We start from the raw sequence: 25,558 nt of genomic DNA on the forward strand, positions 1-25,558 counted from the left end.
GGTGCAGTAATAGGGACACATACGTCAGCAGCAGCTCAGTATTGGGGTATCAGGGGCAGTAATAGGGACACATACGGCAGCAGCGGCTCAGTATTGGGGTACCAGCAGGAGGAGGAGTTTGTGCAGCTTGGGAATAGATGGTGATGGCTGGAATGTGAGAAGTGAAACGTGTCTTTGGTGTTTTCTCTGCAGACGAGATGTAGCTGGAAGTTGTCATGTCGGTCTGGGTCAGATGGAAAAGACGGGAAAAGTGACGATTCCATCATAAAGAACAATGGTAAGTCATTATCTATAACTGTGCTGTGATCTCTTATATGCTCTGTAGAGCTGGTATCTACCACTGACCATATGGCGGTAATATCCATGTTGGTCGTTATATAGAGATTATCTTCAGTAACAGCGCGGTCATCTGCTGAGGTTCTCCTCCACTATTAGGGGGCTTCATCGAGTTGTAATCAAGGTTACCTGGTTAGGGGCCCACTCAGAAGCTTGGCCCCCCTGGACCAAAACCTTAGCTATGCCTCTGATGAAGTCGGAGACGGACACCCACCGAAAAAGAACATATTAGGTTGTGTTACTCCGAAGACTTCACAGTGATCTGTGTACAACCAAGTGTCACCATGCAGCACCAGCCTACATGTCATTTCAGAGATTTGTTTTAATAAAATCTGTTTTCTTTTTTTAATTGTAAAGCCACATTTGTTCTTCTATTTTCAGATACCATTATAAATGTGTATGTATAAAAAGAAAAACATTTTATAATAGCAAAATTCCTTACATTTGTGATGCATCCTTTTTTGAGTCTTCATTCTCATCCCCAAAATCAAACCGATCCATAAGTTTCTGGCAATATAAAAATGCAAAGCAGAAGTGAGAATTCATAATCAAACATCTTATACAGGTTGTGAACAGCAAGACAGACTAAGGCTACTTTCACACTAGCGTTAACTGCAATACGTTAAAATGCGTCGTTTTGCCGAAAAAAACGCATCCAGCAAAATATTTTGCTGGATGCGTTTTTTCCCCATAGACTTGTATTGGCGACGCATTGCAACGGATTTGCATACGTCGGTATACGTCTTTCGACGGATGCGTCGAAATTAGGCAACACGTCGTCTGGAAAAACGTAGATAGTAACGTTTTTTGGCTCCGACAAAAAATCGTGTCGCGACGCATCCAGCAGCATGCGTCTTTGGCTACAATGAAAGTCTATGAGCGACGGATGCGTTGAGACACGTCGTACGACGCAATGCAGCGCTGCAATACGTTTTTTTCTACTGAGCATGCTCAGAAACAGGATTTTTTAGCTAATTGGCCAGACATCCCAAAATCTATATAAACTTGGTCTGGGCCTTCAACCCCACATATGCCAGCAAGACCCAGAGAGAAAAGAAGAAGAAGCCTCCAGCCAGCCGGACACCAAGACCCCAGCCGGACACCAAGACCCCAGCCTGGCAGCAAGACCCCAGCCTGGCAGCAAGACCCCAGCCTGGCAGCAAGACCCCAGCCTGGCAGCAAGACCCCAGCCTGGCAGCAAGACCCCAGCCGGACACCAAGACCCCAGCCGGACACCAAGACCCCAGCCTGGCAGCAAGGACCTTACAGACACACTCCAACAGTGTGAGTATATTGCCATTTTTGTGTGTGTGTGTGTGTGTGTGCGAATTTGTGTATGACGTACTGACTACAGCAAGAGCTTTTAAAACCTGAATCCAACCTGAGGCCTGCCGTTGTCCTGCAACAGCCAGTGCCCTGCTACAGTCCAGATCTACCCCGAGGCCTGCCACTGTGAAGACATCAAGCTCCAGCCGGAGGACTGATGGCCGTGTGTGTGTGTGTGTGTGTGTGTGTGTGTGTGTGTGTGTGTGTGTGTGTGTGTGTGTGTGTGTGTGTGTGTGTGTGTGTGTATTTTTGTACTGCTGTGTGCTTTTGTATGTATGTGTTCACGTGCCTGCACCTTATTATGCCTTCGTCAATATTACGCCTGTTCATGTGTTATGCTTGCGTTATGACTCTGCTTGCAGGTATGTTTGTGTGCGCTTTGTTGGTTGCATGTGCATATGTCAATGTCATATTGGTTAATGTACTTTTTTGATGTATTTACTAGTATAGTGGTTTGTGCAGCCTGTGGGTTTTTTTTTTTAATCTGATGTATTATTGCAAAGTCCAGTGGTCTGCAGCTTGTGGTTAGAATGTTTGTTTTTTTTTTTTGTTTTTTTTTACAAAGTGTTTATTTTTTTACTGTTGAAACCATTCCCAGGTGATGTACTTGTATTTAAAATAAAGAGCATTTCTGCTCCATTGTGATTATTAAAAAAAAATATTAATAAACTTTATTAAAAAAATTGTCCGTAGTATAATTTCATAAAGGTAAATTTAAAACTGGTGTATGTACCAATGGTTACACATGCAATACACAGTTGGTTGAGGGCTCATTTTTTACTAAAGGTTATCCTTTGAAGGTTTTTTGGGGAGGTTATTTTTAAAAACAAAAAATGTGTTAAAATTATTTTTCCGTGTTGTCTCACATTTTAATTTATTTTTTTTTGGGACATGGAAATCAATGGTATAACGTGCACCTGTTTTTGGGTTTTGGTGTTCACCTATTTCTCACATTTTAACAGGGTGTTTATTGTTAAACATTACCTATTTCTGCGGTGGTCTAACTATAAATCCATTATACTTATTATATTGCAGATAGAGTAGGGACCACAGCGACCGGCCGTAGCCACCAGGACCACAGCCACTGGCCGTAGCCACCAGGATCGCATACTCAAATTCTGAAAAGTAAGTTTTGAAGACCCCAAATCTGCTACTTCAATGTGTAGAGCAGATTGCAAGTGTCTTTTAACTTACAGACCCACCAGGACCACAGCCACCAGGACCGTAGCCACCAGGACCACAGCCACTGGCCGTAGCCACCAGGACCGCATCCTCAAATTCTGAAAAGTAAGTTTTGAAGACCCCAAATCTGCTACTTCAATGTGTAGAGCAGATTGCAAGTGTCTTTTAACTTACAGACCCACCAGGACCACAGCCACCAGGACCGTAGCCACCAGGACCGTAGCCACCAGGACCACAGCCACTGGCCGTAGCCACCAGGACCGCATCCTCAAATTCTGAAAAGTAAGTTTTGAAGACCCCAAATCTGCTACTTCAATGTGTAGAGCAGATTGCAAGTGTCTTTTAACTTACAGACCCACCAGGAACACAGACACCAGGACCGTAGCCACCAGTACCACAGCCACCAGGACCGTAGCCACCAGGACCACAGCCACCGGCCTGAACATCAGTAACACAATGTCCTCTTCTGACAGCCCTCCTCCACAGCAACAGCGGGTATCGGTAAGTAAACAATTTTATTTTTTTTTTAAATTTACATCATTTTTATTCACTACATGCATTTATTATGTTTAAACAGGAATCAGAATCCGATGAGGAGCTGTCAGAAGGGACCGAGACGGGTGGAGACATACAAGTGGAGGAGGAACCAAGTGTAAGTAGTGGCGAAACACTTGCTTCACACATCACACTGCACCATACACAAAACAGAATTTCATATATAACGTAACACAGAAAACATATACATACATTAAAGCTAATTTTTTTCTCCTTTATTTCAGTCTCCTGCTGCTGCTGCTGAACTTCCAGCACAGCGTGAAGGTTCTCCCAGGCGCTCCCAGAGTCGGCGGAATCGACGCCGCGGTCGGCCATCAGTGAGTTGGTTTTTTGGGGGGCTTCGATTGGTCATTTTGTTTTTCAGTCTACTAATTTTTATTTGTTTATTTTTTTTTTCTCACAGGCTTCACAGTGTGCTCCCGCAGAAGATTTTGATATTGAAATTGAAGCCCTCATCGAGGAGGTTCGCGAGCGGGAGCCGCTGTGGAACATGGCTGACCGCAGGCATGCTGATACCAGTGTCACCCGTCGGCTCTGGTTGGAAGTATGCCATAACATCTTTCCAAGGTGGGAGAACCTTCTTCCACAACAGCAGAGCAAACTATGTAAGTATTCACTTTTCAGTTTTAGAGCGGAATGTAATGTCTTGCATTTACCTTTTTTTTTTTCTTCATTCCTGTCTTCACAGGTGGCAAGGTTAGGAATCGGTGGCGGTCACTGAGGGATCGCTTTAAGAGGGAATTCAACGAGGAGATGCAGGCCCCGAGTGGCTCAGCAGGAAGGAAGAAGAAATCCTACAGATACGCCCCTTCCCTCTCCTTCCTGAGGCGAACCATGCTGAGTAGAGTGTAAGTATTCAACATCCCAGTAATAACCATGTTAACCTGTCTAATCACAAAACTTTTGTTTCAGTCCAGGCTTTTTCATATCAATATATTAATTTTTTTTTTTTCTGTCACAGCACCTTCTCCAGCCACCGTGCGCCTGCATCTTCCTCTGCGCCCTCTGGAGCGATCCCTCCTGAGTCCGCCACCGGGGACCACGTCGGTAGGCCCCACACCTCTGACCCCTCCACTTCATCCACCTCAGGCACTGGAGCGCAGCCTTCGTTACTCGCATCTGATGCTCAACAGATAGCGTTCACTTTACCCCACCCCTCTGACCCTGCCACCTCTACACCACCGTTAGGTTCGTGGCGGCAGCGTCAGAGGGGTCAGGAAAGGAGCTATGCTCCTGCGTTCTTACATCTAAATGTATCCTTCCAAAATTCTTTTAAAATTTTGGGAGAACAAGTGACTGCTGGTTTCAACATGGTGCAATCACCACCAGGAAACCAGCAGTCGCTTGGATAGGCTGCATTTAGATGTAAGTCAAGCTCCGGCAAATCTTTTTTTTCAATCCATGCTCAGGAGCATGGAAAAGCTTTCTTTTCATCAGCAGATGCGGGTAATGAATAGCTGCCATAATGCTCTGCTCAAGGTCCTCCACGAACCCCAATCTACCCCCACACCTCCCCATACATCCCAGTCACCATTTCAACACCATGCCCCCCTATATCAACGTCAGTCCCAATACCAAACCAGGCCCCCAACCCAAATGTATTCCCCAGTGTTTTCTTCTTCCTTTCCCAGCTTTCCTTCCCCATTCAGTTATACAACTACTTCAACACAACCCCCCTCTGGTCAGCCTCCTGCTTTTCACTGCTTTTCCACTGCAGACCAAACAAGTAGGGTTTCCTCAATCCCACCTACCGACGTGGTCCAACATTCCAGCCCCTCCTCCCAAAGTTACTCCACCCGACACTACCAGGACTTGTAGTTCAAAAATTATAAGTTTGTAAATGTTAAAAAAAAAAATTATTTTGAAAATAAAACCAAAATGTTTTTTTAAAATAGTAAAAAAAAACATCAAGGTTTTAAATAAAAATCTTTCTGGTTTAAAATCTACTCTGTGTGTTGATTCAATAAGGTAATATGGTAACTATTAAAGGTTAAGTGAAAAGAAACACCAGACGTTTTAAAGGTATAACAAAATGGTTTTATATTACCAAGCAAACCACACTTTGGGATTTTTTTTTTTGTTTGTTTTGTTGCTACAAACACAATTTTGACATAAACAATAAAAGCCATGAAAAACATGTCACACAATGATGTCTTGCCATGGAATCCGCCCAACAGGTGACAAAAAATAATCCGCAAACTGGTCCCTCATCCTAGTAACAGAACCGGTGGAGCGAACAGAGGCACTGCGGTAATCCCACAAGGTTGTCTCCAATTCTTCGTCATCCAAGGTAAGGGGCTCCTTTGAAATGACAAAATTATGGAGCACCACACATGCCTTGACAACATCGTCTACAGTTTTGGTTTCCAGTTTTATTGCCGTCAGCAGAACTCTCCACTTTGCCATCAATATACCGAAAGAGCACTCTACTACTCTTCTTGCTCTAGTAAGACGGTAATTAAATACCCACTTGGTACGGTGTAATTCACGGCTGCTGTATGGTTTCAGTAGGTGCGGCGACAGTTGAAAGGCTTCATCACCTACACACACATAGGGCATGGCTGGTTCACTTGTTCCCGGGAGCGGTCTTGCTGGCGGGAAATTGTATGTATCTCCATACAGGCAGCGACCCATTGGAGAGTTTTTAAAAACTTGGGAGTCGTTGGACCGGCCATAGGCTCCTATGTCCACAGCAAGGAATCGGCAGTTGGCGTCTGCAATAGCCATGAGTACAATGGAGAAGTATTTCTTATAGTTGTAGTACTCAGATCCTGTTCCTGCCGGTTTAGCAATCCTTATGTGTTTACCGTCCACGGCACCAACACAATTTGGGAAATTGCAAATTCTCTCAAATTGTTCGGAACTTCTTAACCAGATTTCCATTGATGGTTGTGGGATATACTCCGTCTGTAAAGTGTCCCAAATCGCCCGACATGTGTCCTTCACTATTCCGCCAATAGTGGAAATCCCCAGCCTGAATTGGAAATGGAGTGAAGTCAGAGACTCACCCGTAGCTAGGAAGCTGCAGAAAAAAAAAAAATGTAAAAAAAAATTGCACAGACCATCAACAAAAAAAACCAGTGGAATGGCCTCAAACAACCAAAAAAATTACATGCTGCAGAAAATGCAGCGCAATGTGTCAGCGCAGTTTGGTCTGCAGCATGTAATAACAGTCAATATGACCAATGACATAAGAAAAAAAAACAGTGGAATGGCCTCAAACAACCCAAAAAATTACATGCTGCAGAAAATGCAGCGCAATGTGTCAGCGCAGTTTTGTCTGCAGCATGTAATAACATTCAATATGACCAATGACCTAAGAAAAAAAACAGTGGAATGGCCTCAAACAACCCAAAAAATTACATGCTGCAGAAAATGCTGCGCAATGTGTCAGCGCAGTATAGTCTGCAGCATGTAATAACATTCAATATGACCAATCACATAAAAAAAAGATGCTTACCGCAGTGTCACCAGGAGCCGCTCCGCCGGTGTGATGGCAAGCCTCATCCTTGTGTCCTGCCTTTGGATGACATCCTCTAGTTTTCCAACCAAATAATCGAAATGTTCCATCCTCATCCGTACATAATTAAAGAATTTCTGTGGGTTGCACCGCAACTCCAGATAGAGAGTGGACTGGACACCCCTGGTCATCCGCAGTTCATTGATCGGATGTATCCAGAATCGTCGCACTCTCCGTTGCATCCTCCGTCTTTCTGCTGCCGCCTCCTTCTCCTGCACTATGATATCCAGGCGATTCGTCTCAAATATAACGTCAGTAACCAAACTCGCAATCCTACCAAGTACACCATCCATCCTTGCCATTAAACCCTCAAAGATGGGCTGTAAATACAGTCAGTATATAGATTTTCCTTATTTTCCAGTAGCCAATCAAATTTTGGTGCCTCCCATTTTAACAACGGATCCGTCGTAAAAACGGATGCAACGGATGGTAAAAACGGATGCAACGGATGCAACGCATCCAGCATTTCAACGCAACCGTTTATCGGATTTGCGACGGATCCGTCGAAATGCTGTATGCGTTGCATACGTTTTCCACTTTTTTGGCGCATCCGTTTTTTTGGAAAAAAGACGTTTTTGTGACGGTTTGCAGTTAACGCTAGTGTGAAAGTAGCCTAAGCCTAAACAATGAATAGCTATATAGAAATATGTAAGTAAACCTGTGCATACAAGCTCATGAGTCCTCAGATTTATGAACCCTTTATAGTTAAATGGATATTCACATTTTCACAAGTGGGTATTGTCTGATAATGCTAGTAAAAACAAGCACGTTCCAACATTCTGCTTATTAACCCCTAACCGAATTTAAAAGCACGAAGCAAGATGGCAGGCATGAAGAGTATTATTTTTTCAACGGCATTTAGCCTAGTCAATGTCATAACCTGTGTGAAATGTAAAAAACAATATGTTAGATACACCACTAAAGCACTGCGAAAACGCATATCTGAACATATGCTTGATGCACAGAACAAAACAACCCGTAGCTTGTCTGGTGCCTCCTGACATTTTCTCAATAATGATGGTGATCTCAGCACATTGAGGGTTATTGACGCTAAGAAAATTCGTCCACCCAAAAGGGGAGGTGATAGATCATGTATCTTAAAACAAAGGAAGCATCATGGATCCTGAAATGAAATACTAGAATTCCAAATGGCATGAATATTAGAACGGATTTAATGCACATTTATTAAAATAATTAACTTGGTAAACATTAAATTCAAGATATAACTAATTAATATTTTTGTTAGTGAATGGCGATCTATTAATGTAATTTCCTGCACTACTTTGAAATGCGGCAGTTTGTGCATATCCCAGGGAACTGTGGGGTGCTCATACTGTATAATGGAGGCTATGAGGGACACATGCTGTATATAAGAGGCTATGTGGGGCACATGCTGTATATAAGAGGATTTGTGGAGCACATGAAGCATATAAGATGTTACGGGAGGCACATGCTGTATATAAGAGGCTATGTGGGGCATGTGCTGTATACAAGAGGCTATGAGGGGTACATGCTGTATATAAGAGGCTATGTGGGGTACATGCTGTATGGCTATGTAGAGCACATCTACTATATAATTGCCTAAGGGTCACTTCCGTCTGTCCTTCCGTCTGTCTGTCTGTCACTCATTCGCTGATTGGTCTCGCCAGCTGCCTGTCATGGCTGCCGGGACCAATCAGCGATGGGCACAGTCCGGAAAAAAATGGCCGCCCCCTACTCCCCGCAGTCAGTTCCTGTCGCCCGCATACTCCCCTCCGGTCACCGCTAACACAGGGTTAATGCCCGTGGTAACGGACCACGTTATGCAGCGGGTAACGCACTCAGTTACCGCCGCTATTAACCCTGTGTGTCCCCAACTTTTTACTATTGACACTGCCTATGCGGCATCAATAGTAAAAAATGAAACGTTAAAAATAATAAAAAAAAATAAACCTGCTATACTCACCCTCTGTAGTCCGCTGAGCCGCTCCCGCCGGCCGCCATCTTCCGCTGCAGTTTACGGTGGCAAAGATGGTATGGCAGAAAGACCTGCCATGACGTCATGGTCATGTGACCGCGACGTCATCACAGGCCCTGCACGCCTGCGCTAGAAAGACCTGCCATAGCGTCACGGTCATACCAACGCTGGGACCGGAAGCTGCCATGGACTACAAGGGGCCTTCGGAAAGGTGAGTATATGTTTATTTTTTATTTTTTCACCTGTGACAAACCTGGCTGGGCAATATACTACGTAGCTGGGCAATATACTACGTGGCTCTGTGCTGTATACTACTTCGCTGTGCAATATGCTACGTGGCTCTGTGCTGTATACTACGTCACTCGGTAATATACTACGTCACTGGGCAATAAACTATGTGGCTCTGTGCTGTATACTACTTCGCTGTGCGATATACTACGTCACTGGGCAACATACTACGTAACTGGGCAATATATTACGTGGCTGGGCAATATACTATGTAACTGGGCAATATACTACGTGACTGGGCAATATACTACGTGGCTGCGCAATATACTATGTGACTGGGCAATATACTACGTAACTGGCCAATATACTACGAGGCTGCGCAATATACTACGTCACTGGCCAATATACTACGTGGCTGGGCAATATACTACGTGGCTGGACAATATACTACGTGGCTGGGCAATATACTACGCGGCTGGGCAATATACTACGTGGCTGGGCAATATACTACGTGGCTGGGCAATATACTACGTGGCTGGGTAATATGCTACGTGGGCTGTGCAATATACTACGTGGACATGCATAATCTAGAATACCCGATGCGTTAGAATCGGGCCACCATCTAGTGCTGTATATAAAAGGCTATGTGGGACACATGCTGTGCTGTACATGGGAGGATATGTGGGGGCTCATACTGAATGTCGGAGGCTATGTGAGGGCTCATAGTATACATAGGGGGCTCAAACTGTGTATAGAGAGGCTATGTGGGGGCTCACAGTGTATATATGAGGCTATGTTGGAGCTCATTTTGATAAGAGATTACGTGGTGGCTAATACTGAATACAAAGGGCTGTGTGTTGGCTCCTCCGATACATAGGGGTTGTGTGTGTTGGCTCATGCAGTATATAGAGGGCTGTATGCAGGCTCATACGGTATATATGGTGATGTCAGCATATTTTTTTCTGCTCAATATTAACTCCTTCATGACCTTGTGATTTTCCATTTTTGCACTTTGGTTTTTTACACAAGAGATTGGATTTGAACTTACAGTATTTGTAGGATACTGAGACGGAGGTATACGTAGTAATGTCTGAGAGTTGTGTGATAGACTCTTTTTCATAATATACGCTTGTAAGTAGAACTATATTAACCTCCTTGTCAGCCTGTCGCACTACCACATCCTTCCAATTTTTATTTTTTTCAAAGCGCATAATTCTCCCTCATTCAAATTGGATGGCATTTCTGGCTAAATTAGAGCTTCAATATCACGTACTACTAGATCATGTGAAATAAATTAATGGCATTGCCAGATACTATAGGTGGCATATAAGGGACTCTTCCCAGAAAAGGTTTGGGCAAGTCATTCTCATTATTAGCCCCTGTCGTGCTAATCCTATATTATTGATTCTCAATAATAATTCCACATCCTCTGCAACTACATTGCTGCTAGAATCATGTGTTCTGAAGCCTAAGAGTAAGTTCACACCAGGTGTTTTTTTCTGCAGCAAACCTGATCTCTTGACAGGAAAGAAGCAGGTTTTCCTTGATTTTTCTTGTGTTTTTTGCTGTGGTTTTAAGATGCAAGATTTGTCTCTTGTGCATGAAGATAAAGTTTAGTGTTGAAAAAAAAGTCCTATTCTATAGAATCAGGTTTTGGCACAAAACACACAGCAAAATCTGATACCTGTGTTTTGGTGCATTTTTTTCACCACCTATTCATTCATTTCAATGGGTGAAAAACGCTGATAAAACGCTGAAAGAAGTGACATGCTGTATTGCATAAAAAACCATGCAAAGCACAAAATCGTGATGCCAAAAAACCAAGGTGTATGCATGAGTTTTTGAAATCTCATAGACTTTTCTGGTACTGTAAAACAGCTGAAAATTTGCAAAAAAAAACCTTGCAAAAACGCCTAGCGTACACTTAGCCTAAAGGTTCTATTTCAAATGGGATTTTCCCAGGATAGGGTTATAGACAACTTCCCGAAGTTACCGTATTTTAATAAATGGACCTTTCTAATAGCTTTAAAGAGATCAATTTTAAACTGGACTGAATCAAACTTGTCAGATACAGAAATTTAAACCCTAAATTTTAACAAGATAGATATAACTCTGTTTTTATAAAAAAAAATATTTCTGTGACATTTTTTTTATTACAGTGAAGGTCTAACCTAGAGGCGTATCTTTCAATATAAGGTACTGCCCACCCACATCGAGGCTTTTTTTTTACCACGATGCTTTTTTTTCGCGGAAAAAAACTCATCATGTGCATTCTAAATGATAGGATGCATAATGTATGCGTTTTTAATTTGTTTTTATTGCGTTTTTACCACGAAAAAACCTAAACGTGTGCACATAGCCTTAAAGTTGCGTGATTGCTGATAAAGTCAGCCACCAAGTGCAGGGAATGATGTGGGCTCAAAGAGACACGACCTCTAACCCTTTCGCGGCATGCGCCGAACTGCTGCTTCATCTGCATGCTATAGAAGCGATCAGCCTGCAAAAAATGATTGTCACATAGTAGGACAAAGAGTAAAAGTCAGAATAATGTAAAAAAAATGTTTTAAAATAATTGTAAAAATATTTTAAAAAAAAATCAATATTTATTCTATCACTAAATAAATATTTGAAAGAAAAAAAAGCTAAACAATAAAAATACACATATTTGGTATTGCCGCGTCCGTAATGACCCGACCTATAAAACTGTCCCACTAGTTAAGCCCCATAGTAAACACCATAAACAAAAAGAAAAAAAAAGGCAAAAAACAATGCTTTATCATCATACTGCTGAACAAAAAGTGGAGTAGCACACAATCAAAAAGACGGATATAAATAATCATGGTACCGCTAAAAACGTCATCTTGTTCCGGAAAAAAACAAGCTGCCATACAGCTCCATCAGTGGAAAAATAAAAAAGTTACAGCTCTTAGAATAAAGGGATGCAAAAATAATTATTTTTTATATAAAATTGTATCAAAGCGCCAAAACATTAAAAAAATTATATAAAGGAGGTATATGTAATCGTACTGACCCGAAGAATAAAACTGTCTTATCAATTTTACCACATATGGATGGTATAAACGCCCCCAGCCAAAAAAAAAAAATTCACGAATTGCTGTTTTTTTGCCATAAAAGCAGTCATTTAGTGTGTGACAGCAGCCAAACATAAACAACCCGCTAAAATGCCTCTGTTACACGTCCTGATATTTCCGATACCAGAGATGTCAGTGTCCATGTGTGTAATACTTGTGGCACACGTGTGGCATGCGTGTGCCACATCAGTACCACACGGAAGGGCTCCAGGGAAGAAGCGTTACAGTAAGCGCTGTTCCCCGAGGCTGAACACGGCTCTCATCATTCTCCCCTGCTCTGCTGGCGATCGGCATGAGCAGGGGAGAATGATCAGTTACATTTAAGTAATAAAAGAGACAGCAGGTGGCAGCTGATGGGACTATTACTCCCATCAGCCTATCCCTGCTGCTAATAACAGTGACACAGCAGGAGCAGCGGATGGGAGTATTCATCTGCCAATTCTGGGCTGTAAATAAATACGGTAATTAAAAAAAAAACGGCATGGGTCCCTCCTATTTTTGATAACCAGACAGACGAAACTCACAGCTGGGGGCTGCAACGCTCAGCTGTTAGCTTTAGCAAGGTTGGATATCAAGAATAGAGGGGTCCCCATGCCATATTTTTTAATTATTTAAATAAACAATAAAAAAAAAACGGTGTGGGGTCTCCCCCATTTTTGACAACCAGCCTTGCTAAAGCTCATGGCTGGGGGCTGGTATTCTCAGGCTGGTAAGGGGCCATGGATATTGACCCCCCTTCCCCGCCTAAAAATAGCAGCCCACAACTGCCCAGAAATGGCACATCTATTAGATGCGCCAATTCTGGCGCTTTGCCTGCCTCTTCCCACTTGCCCCGTAGAGGTGGCAAGCTGGGTTGATGTCACTGGTGAAATCAAGCCCACGGCTCAGTAATGGAGAAGCGTCTATAAGACAAGTATCCATTACTAATCCTATAGTTGTAATGTTAAATAAAGACACAACCAGAATAACTTATTTGAAAAAAAAAAATGAGACTCTTTTTATTATTCTTAATGAAACCATACTTACTGCAACCCATAATCCAAGCGAAGCTCTCGATCTCCTGTAATAACAGTAAAATTAAACAGCAACATACCTGTCCATCGTTCCGTCCCACGCCGTAATCCCTATTTGGGGGATATACAGTTTTCAACCTGGACGAGGTGCTAAGATGCGACTGTCCCGGACGAAAACCACTGGTGAATGAGCTGCTTGGGAACCGGGGGTGACGTCACGTTACCAGAGGTAACTTCGTAACTTCTATGACGTCACCCCCAGTCACTGAAGTTCTGCTCCCAAGCAGCTCATTCACTCAACAACATTAAATGCTGCCTGTTTCTGGAAAACACCCATGAAGTCAAAATTGTCAGTGGATCTGTAGATTAAAACCATTTGGGAATTTATTTCTAAAATGGGGTCACTTGAAGGGATTCTGCTTTTCTAGCACTTAGGGGCTCTTTATATGGAATCCACAAACTAGTCTAGGAAAATATGCTTCCAGGAGGCAAATAGCGCTCTTTCCCTCACGAGTCACTCTGTATGGAAAAGTAGTACTGTACATCCACATATTGGGTATTTCTACATTCAGCAGAAATTGTGGGACAAATTCTGGTGCCATTCTTACCCATTTACCAGTTTGAACTTGTAAAACTTTTTTACAAATTGTAAAAATTTGTCTTCTCTGCCCAATGGTATAAAAGTTTGTGACACACCTGTGGTGTCAATAGAATCACTGCACCCCTAGATGAATTCATTGAGAGGTTTAATTGGTAAAATTGGGTCACTTATGGGGGAGTTTTGCTGTTCTGACAGCTCAAGGGCTCTGTAAATGTAACATGGCACCCTCAAACAAGTGCAGCAAAATCTGCATTGTAATATGGCGCTACTTCTCTTCTGAGCTTTGCACTGTGCCTCAAAAGTAGTTTTTTACCACATATGGGGTATCCGTGAACTCGTGAGAAATTGCACAACAAACTTTGTGGTCCATTTTCTCATTTTGCCCTTGTGAAAATACAAAATCTGGAGCTAAAAAGATTTATTTGGAAAATGTGATTTTTTTTTTATTTCCACGGCTCTATGTTATAAACTTTTGTGAAGCACCTGGGGGTTCAAGGTGCTCAGTACACATCTAGATAAGTTCCATAAGGAGTCTGGTTTCCAAAATGTTGTCACTTGTTGGGGTTTCCTCTGTTTAGGCATATCAGGGGCTCTCCAAACGCGACATAGCAACCAGTAATTATTCCAGCATATTTTACATTTAAAAAGTGAAATGGTGCTCCTTCCCTTCCGACCCATGCTGTGTGCCCAAACAGTAGATTTCCCACACATATGGGGTATCGGCATGCTCAGGAGAAATTGCGCAACAAAATGTGTCGTCCATTTTCTCCTGTTACTCTTGCGAAAGTTAAAAAAATTAGGTCTGAAGGAAAACTTTTGTGAAAGAAAAGTGAATGTTTATTTTTTCCTTCCACATTCCAAAAATTCGTGTGAAGCACCTGAAGGGTTAATAAACTTTTTGAATGTGGTTTTGAGTACCTTGCGGGGCACAGTTTTTAAAATGGTGTCATTTTTGGATATTTTATGTCATATAGGCCCCTCAGTCACTTTAAGTGTGAGGTGGTCCCTAAAAAAATGGTTTTGCAAATTTTGTTGTTAAAACAGGGATTTTTGTGTACTCACCGTAAAATCCTTTTCTCCTAGACACTCATTGGGGGACACAGGACCATCGGTATATGCTGCTGCCGCAAGGAGGCTGACACTAAGCGAATACGAAAAAAGGTTAGCTCTTCCTCCTGTAGAATATACCCTCATGCTGGCTCCACAAGAACCAGTTCCGTGCAAAAGCAGCAGGAGAACAAAATATTTAATACAAGGTACAACATGTGTAAAAGGAGATCCAAAATGTCAACCAGAGCCATCAGGCCAAAGGGTGGGAGCTGTGTCCCCCAATGAGTGTCTAGGAGAAAAAGGATTTTACGGTGAGAACACAAAAATCCCCGTTTTTCCTTCACCTCATTGGGGGACACAAGACGTCCAAAAGCAGTCCCTAGGTGGGAAAATTGACCCAACGGAATAAGCCCCAAATATCAACTGTTTACAGGTGTGCTACCGCCTCCTGCAGATTTTTCTGCCCAGACTCAGCTGAGGCCTGAGTGTGGACATTGTAATGTTTTGAAAATGTATGTAGACTAAACCAGGTTGCAGCCTTGCAAACCTGTTCTGCCAACGCCTGGTGCCAAAGGGCCCAAGAGGCGCCCACAGAACGCGTGGAGTGCGCTCTGATCCCTGCTGAAATAGGCTTGTCTCTGATGCGATAGGATTCCTGAATCGCTGACCGAATCCACCTGGCTTTCGTTGACTTTGAAGCCGCACATCCCTTCTTTTGGCCTTCATGGAGTACGAACAGCGCATCTGTCTGGCGGAAAGGTGCTGTCTTTGACACATACCGGAGAGCTCTCACTAGATCCAAAGTATGAAGGGCCTTTTCCACCCGATGTACTGGCGCCGGATAAAATGAGGGCAAGACAATGTCCTCGTTAATGTGGAAGGAGGAAACGACCTTTGGGAGAAATGGAGGGGCTGGCCTCAGAACCACCTTGTCCTGGTGAAAAGTCAGATACTGAGCTCAGCAGGAAAGAGCAGCCAACTCTGAAACCCATCTAATAGACGTTATCGCGACAAGAAAAACTACCTTCCATGAAAGGTAAGTTAACGAGACATCCTGTATTGGTTCGAAGGGGATTCCTGTGGAACACCTAGGACCAGGTTAAGGTCCCAGCTGCCCAGGGGCGCTCTATAAGGCGGTACCACGTGGGAGACCCCCTGAAAGTCTTCACCTGCAGATTGGAAGCAATCCTGCACTGAAAAAGAACAGACAAGGCTGAGATCTGTCCCTTGAGGGAACGTGGCGCTAGACCAGAGTCCAGGCCAGCCTCAAGAAACTCCAAAATGTTAGGAATGGAAAAAATGAGTGGGGGACGGTCGTGGTCTCTGCACTATGTAAAAAAGACTTTCCAGGTGCGGTGATAGATACGTGCTGAAGCGGGCTTTTGAGCGCTAATCATCCTGGTAACTAAGTCCCGGGAAAACCCAGCACGAGTCAGGACCTAGGATTTAACGGCCAAGCCGTTAAACACAGAGTCCCTGAGTTCGGGTGGTAAATCGGACCCCGGCAAAGTAGATCCGGACGATCCGGCAGCCAGAAGGGGACATCGGCAACTAGTTGCATTAGCTCTGCGTACTGTGCCCGACGAGGCCAGTCCGGGGTGACCAGGATTACTGAGACCCCTTCTGCTTTGACCTTCCGGATGATTTTCGGAAGCAGCGGCAACGGGGGAAACACGTACGGTAGCCAGAACTGATCTCACGGAAGGACCAAGGCGACCATGCCAATGGCCTTTAGGTCTCGGGATCGAGCGACAAACTCGGGGACCTTGGTGTTCAACCTGGAGGCCATCAGATCCACATCTGGGGTTCCCAAGCGTTGACAAATCTGCTGAAAAGGCTCTGGATGGAGAGACCATTCCTCCGATGCGACACCCTGTCGGCTGAAAAAATCCGCTGCCCAGTTCTCTATGCCTGGCATGTGAACTGCTGAGATCACTGAGCAGTTTTTCTCTGTCCAGCGAAGAATAGGTTCTACTTTGCGCATGGTTGCTCTGCTGCGGGTGCCCCCTTGGTGATTTATATAAGGCACGGCCGTGGCATTGTCCGACTGAATACAGACTGGGTGCCTGGTCAGAAGATGATTGAAGTGTCGCAAAGCCCTCTGAATTGCCCATATTTCTAGGAGATTGATAGGAAGGGCGTGACTCCCGAGGCGACCAACGCCCGAGCCGTGTGGTGATGGAAAACAGCTCCCCAGCCGAGGAGACTGGCATCGGTAGTTACCACCAGCCAATGGTCTGGGGAGGGAAGGGTTTCCCCTAAAGAAGGGAGGAGCTCAGTGTCCACCACCTGAGTGCCTGCCTGACCTGGGTGGACAGACAGCATGGGCGGTCGAGAAAAAACGGACTCTTGCTCCCGGTTGCCAACAGCGCATGCTGCAAGGGGCGGAGATGAAACTGGGCAAACGGAACAGCTTCCATTGATGCCACCATTTTTCCTAGGACCCTCATGCCAAAACAAATGAAATGAGGAATAGGCCGACGGAGTTCCTGAACTCCCAGACGAATGGCTAGGACCTTGTCTTGAGGGAGAGTCACCAACCCTTGGGAGGTGTCCAAGATCATTCCAAGAAGGAAATTTTCTGACCTGGAATAGGAGAAGACTTCTGCAAATTTATGAGCCCACCAGGCGAGACAGTGTATCCAAAGTGATGTGACGAAAAGGTCGCCTAACCATCTGTTGAGGAAGGAAGTTCGTTTTTCCGCCGGTGGAGTCTGAGATAAGCTGGTCTAGCTTCTCACCGAATAGCCGGCTGCCTTGACAGGGCAGAGAAGGGACTTTTTTTATATAGAGTCTGCTCGCCATGTCCTGAGCCACAGAGCTCCCCTAATAGAAATAGCGTTTACGGCCGCAAGCGCCGTGCAGTTAGCCTCATCCATATGTGTTAATCAAATAATACCCAGCCAAGGATATCTGGTTAGCAAGATCAGCGACCTCTGGTGGGAGGTCAGTTCCCTGCAGGGCTCTGTTTAGAGAGTCTGCCCAGGATACCATGGCTTTAGCCACCCATGTTGCAGCGAAGGAGGGGCTGAGCCCGACACCGCAAATAGCGAGCGAGTAAGGCTCTCTATCAGGCGATCTTTGGGATCCTTGATGGAGGATCTATTAGGTAATGGCAGCAGGGTTTTGGACGCCAAACATGATACAGGCGGATCCACTGGGGGGGAATTCCACCCAGTTTTTTGCTAAGATGCGAAGCAAAAGGATAAGCGCCTTCTGGCCTGTAAACCACTTGTCTGGTGGCTCCCTATGCCGCTGCACTATGTCCTCGAACTCAGGATGACCTCTGAACGTCCTATGGGGGCGTTTGGCTCAGTTAAACGACACCTTGTGGCATGTAGTAAGCGTAGGTTCCTCATCAATCTCCAGGGTTTGTTTGACAGCCTCAATGAGATTATCGACTGTCTCCTGAGAACTACACTGTGTTCCAAATTATTATGCAAATGATATTTTTCTCGGATTTTCCTAAATGGACGGTGCAAATGACAGTCAGTCTAATAAAAGTCGTCACCCGTTAGATTATACATCGAATTTTATTGAAGAAACCTCTCAATGATAACAGTACGATCTCCAAAATGAATAAAAACTCAAAATGCACTGTTCCAAATTACCGTATATACTCGAGTATAAGCCGAGATTTTCAGCCCAAATTTTTGGGCTGAAAGTGCCCCCCTCGGCTTATACTCGAGTCACGGTAGCGGTGGGGTCGGCGGGTGAGGGGGTGAGGGCGCTGAGGCATACTTACCTAGTCCCAGCGATCCTCGCGCTGTCCCTGCCTGTCCCACGGGCTTCGGCGCTGCAGTTTCTTCCTCTCTTCAGCGGTCACGTGGGACCGCTCATTACAGAAATGAATAAGCGGCTCCACCTCCCATAGGGGCGGAGCCGCTTATTCATTTCTCTAATCAGCGGTGCCGGTGACCGCTGATAGAAAAAGAAGCTGCGGCACCGAAGACAGGAGGGGACAGCGCGAGGATCGCCAGGACTAGGTGAGTATAGCATATTCACCTGTCCTCGTTCCAGCCGCCGGGCGCCGATCCATCTTCCCGGCCGGCGCCTCCATCTTCCCGGCGTCTCTGCTCTCTGACTGTTCAGGCAGGGGGCGCGATGACGCATATAGTGTGCGCGGCGCCCTCTGCCTGATCAGTCAGAGCAGAGACGCCGGGAAGATGGAGGCGCCGGAACGAGACGCTGGGAGCTGCAATCAAGGGAGGTGAGTATGTGTTTTTTTTTCTTTATTGCGGCAGCGGCGGCACAAATTTATGTGGAACATCTATGGGGCACAGTGAACGGTGCAGAGCACCGTATAAGGCACAGCTAGGGGGCACAATGAACGGTGCAGAGCACCGTATATGGCACAGCACAGCTATGGGGCACAGTGAACGGTGCAGGGCACCGTATATGGCACAGCACAGCTATGGGGCACAGTGAACGGTGCAGAGCACCGTATATGGCACAGCACAGCTATGGGGCACAGTGAACGGTGCAGAGCACCATATATGGCACAGCACAGCTATGTATGGGGCACAGTGAACGGTGCAGAGCACCGTATATGGCACAGCACAGCTATGGGGCACAGTGAACGGTGCAGAGCACCGTATATGGCACAGCTATGGGGCACAGTGAACGGTGCAGAGCACCGTATATGGCACAGCACAGCTATGGGGCACAGTGAACGGTGCAGAGCACCGTATATGGCACAGCTATGGGGCACAGTGAACGGTGCAGAGCACCGTATATGGCACAGCACAGCTATGGGGCACAGTGAACGGTGCAGAGCACCGTATATGGCACAGCTATGGGGCACAGTGAACGGTGCAGAGCACCGTATATGGCACAGCACAGCTATGGGGCACAGTGAACGGTGCAGAGCACCGTATATGGCACAGCACAGCTATGTATGGGGCACAGTGAACGGTGCAGAGCACTGTATATGGCACAGCTATGGGGCACAGTGAACGGTGCAGAGCACCGTATATGGCACATCTATGGGGCACAATGAACGGTGCAGAGCACCGTATATGGCACAGCTAGGGGGCACAATGAACGGTGCAGAGCACTATATGGTTCACACCTATGGGGAAATATGAACGGTGCAGAGCACTATATGGCACAGCTATGGGGAAATAATGATCTATTTTTATTTTTGAAATTCACCGGTAAATGCTGCATTTCCACCCTAGGCTTATACTCGAGTCAATAAGTTTTCCCAGTTTTTTGTGGCAAAATTAGGGGGGTCGGCTTATACTCGGGTCGGCTTATACTCGAGTATATACGGTATTAGGCACAGTAGAATTTCTATACATTTGATATGTTTTAAAGAACTTAAAATGCTCATTTGTGGAATTTGCAACAATAGGAGGTCACATTCACTGAACAAAAAAAGCTACTTAACTCCAAAACATCCTAACAGGCCAAGTTACATGTTAACATATGACCCATTCTTTGATATCACCTTTACAATTCTTGCATCCATCGAACTTGAGGGTTTTTGGAGAGTTTCTACTTGTATTTCTTTGCATGAAGTCAGAATCGCCTCCCAGAGCTGCTGTTTTGATGTGAATGGCCTCCCACCCTCATAGATCTTTTGCTTGATGATACTCCAAAGGTTCTCTGCACGGTTGAGGTCAGGTGAAGATGGTGGCCACACCATGAGTTTATCTCATTTTATGCCCATAGCAGCCAATGACTCAGATATTCTTTGCAGCATGAGATGGTGCATTGTCATGCATGAAGATGATTTTGCTCCTGAAGGCACGTTTCTGCTTTTTAGACCATGGAAGAAAGTGGTCAGTCAGAAACTCTAAATACTTTGCAGAGGTCATTTTCACACCTTCAGGAACCTTAAAGCGTCCTACTAGCTGTTTCCCGTAATTCTGGCCCAAAATGTGACTCCTCCACCTCCTTGCTGACGTTGCAGCCTTATTGGGACATGGTGGCAATCCACCAACTATCCACTACTCCATCCATCTGGACCATCCAAGGTTGCTTGACACTCATCAGTAAACAAGACTATTTGGAAATTAGTGTTCATGTATTTCTGGGCCCACTTTAACCATTTCTGCTTGTGAACACCGTTTAAGGGTGGCTGAATATTAGGTTTATGCACCACAGCAAGCCTTTGAAGGATCCTACACCTTGAGGTTCGAGGGACTCCAGAGGCACCAGCAGCTTCAAGTAACTGTTTACTGCTTTGTAATGGTATTTTGGCAGCTGCTCTCTTAATTCCATGAATTTGTCTGGCAGAAACCTTCCTCATTATGCCTTTATCTGCATGAACTCTGTCTGTGCTCTGTTTCAGTCACAAATCTCTTCACAGAATGATGACCACTCTTAAGTTTTCTTGGAATATCTAATGTTTTCATACCTTGTCTAAGGCATTGCACTATTTAATGCTTTTCAGCAGCAGAGAGATCCTTTTTAGTTCCCATATTAGTTGAAACCTGTGGCCTGCTTAATAATGTGGAACATAATCTTTTAGTAGTTTTCCTTTAATTAGAATCACCTGGAAAACTAATTATCACATGTGTTTAAGATTGATTTCAGTGATCCATTGAGACACAATACCATCCATGAGTTTATTTGAAAAACAAAACAATTAAATCTTTATGACACTTAAATCCAATTTGCATAATAATTTGGAACACAGTGTATGTGCATCTATACTAAAAAGAATCAAAGTCTGAATTTTGTTCACTGCCAACCTCTAGTGAGGAGGAGCAAGAGACGGATCTCATAGGTGCCGAGGCGCCAAAAGGTCCAGGAGACGCAGTATGGGATCGTTTTCTGGCAGCCGATGTATGCTTTGAGTGAGAGCGGCCTCTGCAAGCCGACGAATCCTGTGGAACGCAGGATCTCTTTGAACCAGGTGAGCTGTCCCTACCCCTGCAAGCGGCCTAAAGGGACTCAATTGCTTTAGTCAGAGATGCCATGGACTGTGACAGAGACGAGACCAATTCAGGAAGGCCAGGTACACTGGGATCAGTCGCAGCGGAGGGCTCCTGAGCGCGTTCGGGAATTATTTATTCTGCGCTTGCGGGAAAGCAGTGTGACAGGAGGTACATGAAGCGAATAATACCGCATGGGCCTTGTTGGTCCTTCTAGACATGCTGTACCCCTGGCTAATATGAGCTTTATACTGCTGGGAGGCTGCTATAGCCTGAGAAATAAGTGTCAGATATAGGACTGCAGCGCTTACCCCAGGTCCTGTGCCCGTGAATGTCCTAGATCGAGAGTGACCTGCGGCTTGTCGGTGGTGCCCCTGTGTCCTGGATCTGTGCAGATTCAAAGAGAGGCGCCTCTCTGAGAAGCGCCACCGGGAGGATGGAGCCGCCGGATATACGAGAACTTGGGGGCGGGTCCACCGGAATTACAAGCGCTAGGGGGCGGAGCCACTGACCTGCGACCTAATAGAGGCCACAGCCGGGCAGTAAATTTTACAATGTTGGCTCGAAGCGCGCGTGCATGCGAAGCCCTGGATAGGAACACTGCAAGAGCCTTCCCAGCCCCCTTTCTTCGTATACTCACGCATGAAGATCCAGGTCAGAGGGGAGGAGGGGGGCACTGTAATATGGACGGTGTGGGCACCCTCAATCCATCCTCCCTTGTAAGGGATGAGGAGAGGGCCCGTCTGCCTCCATCCATCACCGCAGTACACAACATGGGTGATGCAGTGGGGGCCGTACGGACCAAATGTGTGCCTCTGTGCAGCCTAGGGTTTCACTATCTTAGGGTGGGCATGGCTGTGTCCAGCAAAAAAATGTTCCACGTCATTCCATACACCCATGGTCCTGTGTCCCCCAACGAGGTGAAGGAGAAATGACAAATCGCTGGTCAACTTTTAACCCTTATAACTTCTTAACAAAAAAAAAAACTATGTTTCCAAAATTGTGGTGATGTAAAGTAGACATGTGGGATATGGTATAAGCCGAGAATTTTAGCCCATTTTTTTAGGCTGAAATTGCCCCTTTCGGCTTATACTCAAGTCACACCCAGGGGTCGGCTGGGGAGGGGGAGCGGCAGCTGTGTAATAATACTCACCTGCTCCTGGCGCGGTCCCTGCACGTCCCTGGCTCCCCGACACCTTCTTCCTGTAGTGAGCGGTCACATGGTACCGCTCATTACAGCAATGAATATGCACCCGAGTCCACTCCCATAAGGGTGGAGCCGCATATTCATTACTGTAATGAGCGGTACCATGTGACCGCTCACTACACTACAGGAAGAAGCTGCCGGCGCCGGGGAACAGACGTGAAGGGACAGCGCCAGGAGCAGGTGAGTATGATGGGGCAGTGCGTGATATTCACCTGCTCCCCGTTCCACCGTCGGCGCCGCTGCATCTTCCCCGTCCTCTGCAGTGACGCTCAGGTCAGAGGGCACGATGACGCAATTAGTGCGCGCTGCCCTCTGCCTGAACAGTCAGTGCAGAGGACGGGGAAGACACAGCGGCGGTCGGCGCTGGAACGGGGAGGAGGTGAATATAGCAAGTGCCGGGGGCCTGATAGGTGAGTATGTAATTTTTAATTTTTTTAATCGCAGCAACAGCATATGGGGCAAATATCTGTATGGAGCATCTTATGGGGCAATGTGCAGCATTATATGGGGCAAATATCTGTATGAAGCATCTTATGGAGCCATGTGCAGCATTATATGGGGCAAATATCTGTATGGGGCCATGTGCAGCATTATATGGGCCAAATATATCTGTATGGGGCCATGTGCAGCATTATATGGGCCAAATATCTGTATGGAGCATCTTATGGGGCCATGTGCAGCATTATATAGGGCAAATATCTGTATGAGGCCAAGTGCAGCATTATATGGGGCAAATATCGATGGAGCATCTTATGGGGCCATGTGCAGCATTATATGGGGCAAATATCTGTATGAGGCCAAGTGCAGCATTATATTGGGCAAATATCGATTGAGCATCTTATGGGGCCATGTGCAGCATTATATGGGGCAAATATATGTATGAGGCCAAGTGCAGCATTATATGGGGCAAATATCGATGGAGCATCTTATGGGGCCATGTGCAGCATTATATGGGGCAAATATCTGTATGGAGCATCTTATGGGGCCATGTGCAGCATTATATGGGGGCAAATATCTGTATGGAGCATCTTATGGGGCCATGTGCAGCATTATATGGGGCAAATATCTGTATGGGGCCATGTGCAGCATTATATGGGACAAATATCTGTATGGGGCCATGTGCAGCATTATATGGGGCAAATATCTGTATGGGGCCATGTGCAGCATTATATGGGGCAAATATCTGTATGGGCCCATGTGCAGCATTATATAGGGCAAATATCTGTATGGAGCATCTTATAGGGCCATGTGCAGCATTATATGGGGCAAATATCTGTATGGGGCCATGTGCAGCATTATATGGGGCAAATATCTGTATGGGCCCATGTGCAGCATTATATAGGGCAAATATCCCCTGGTATCAGTCTACCACCCTACCCGTGCCCTCCGCTCCGCTAATGACCTCAGGTTAGCATCCTCAATAATCAGAACCTCCCACTCCCGTCTCCAAGACTTTACACGTGCTGCGCCGATTCTTTGGAATGCACTACCTAGGTTAATACGATTAATCCCCAATCCCCACAGTTTTAAGCGTACCCTAAAAACTCATTTGTTCAGACTGGCCTACCGCCTCAATGCATTAACCTAACGATCCCTGTGTGGCCTATTTATAATAAAAAAATAAAATAAAAAAAATAAAAAAGTTCCTCGCATCATGTTCTCATACACTTTATGCAGTATTAGCCCTCTGTGTCTGTACTGCTACATACTGGTTCATGCAGCTTTACATGAACACCTGAGCCTTACACTATAGCTGGTCCGAATAACTAAAGCAATTGTTACCATCCACCTCTCGTGTCTCCGTGTTTGTAAGCTTGCGAGCAGGGCCCTCACTCCTCCTGGTATCTGTTTTGAACTGTATTTCTGTTATGCTGTAATGTCTATTGTCTGTACAAGTCCCCTCTATAATTTGTAAAGCGCTGCGGAATATGTTGGCGCTATATAAATAAAAATTATTATTATTATTATTATTATAATATCTGTATGGAGCATCTTATGGGGCCATATGCAGCATTATATGGGGCAAATATCTGTGGGGCCAGGTGCAGCATTATATGGGGCAACTATCTCTATGGAGCATCTTATGGGGCCATGTGCAGCATTATATAGGGCAAATATATCTATGGAGCATCTTATGGGACCATAATCCGCATTTGTGGAGCATTATACGGGGCAAATGTGTCTATGGAGCATCTTATGGGGCCATAATTAGCATTTGTGCAGCATTGTATGGGGCAAATGTCTGTATGGAGCATCTTACGGGGTCATAATCAACATTTGTGCAGCATTATATGGGGCATATTTTAATATGGAGCATCTTATGGAGTCCATCATAAACTGTTTGGAGCATTATATGGGGCGCATTTTGTATGGAACATCTTATGGGGCCATCATGAACTGTATGGAGCATTACATGGGGCTCCTGATTCAATATGGATATTCAAAAACACTTAAACTACTGATGTCTCAATTAATTTTACTTTTATTGGTATCTATTTTTATTTTTGAAATTTACCAGTAGCTGCTGCATTTTCCACCCTAGGCTTATACTCGAGTCATTAAGTTTTCCCAGTTTTTTGTCGCTTATACTCGAGTATATATGGTAAC

General features: G+C 45.2%; 1 protein-coding gene across 10 annotated transcripts in view; it reads right to left on the reverse strand.

Moving 5' to 3' along the window:
• Positions 1-25,558, reverse strand: part of SCAF8 (SR-related CTD associated factor 8) — a 666,705-nt gene that overhangs the window by 508,347 nt on the left and 132,800 nt on the right. For all 10 annotated transcript variants that reach the window (XR_011321960.1, XR_011321958.1, XR_011321959.1 and 7 more), the window contains one exon: positions 779-843. Coding sequence is in view for 7 of the 10 variants with exons in the window: in XM_069769411.1 (XP_069625512.1) it covers positions 779-843 (65 nt within the window). In the remaining 3 variants the exon portion in view is untranslated. The remainder of the gene's footprint in view (positions 1-778; positions 844-25,558) is intronic.

The sequence above is a fragment of the Ranitomeya imitator genome, chromosome 5, assembly GCF_032444005.1.
Source record: "Ranitomeya imitator isolate aRanImi1 chromosome 5, aRanImi1.pri, whole genome shotgun sequence".
NCBI lineage: Eukaryota > Metazoa > Chordata > Amphibia > Anura > Dendrobatidae > Ranitomeya > Ranitomeya imitator.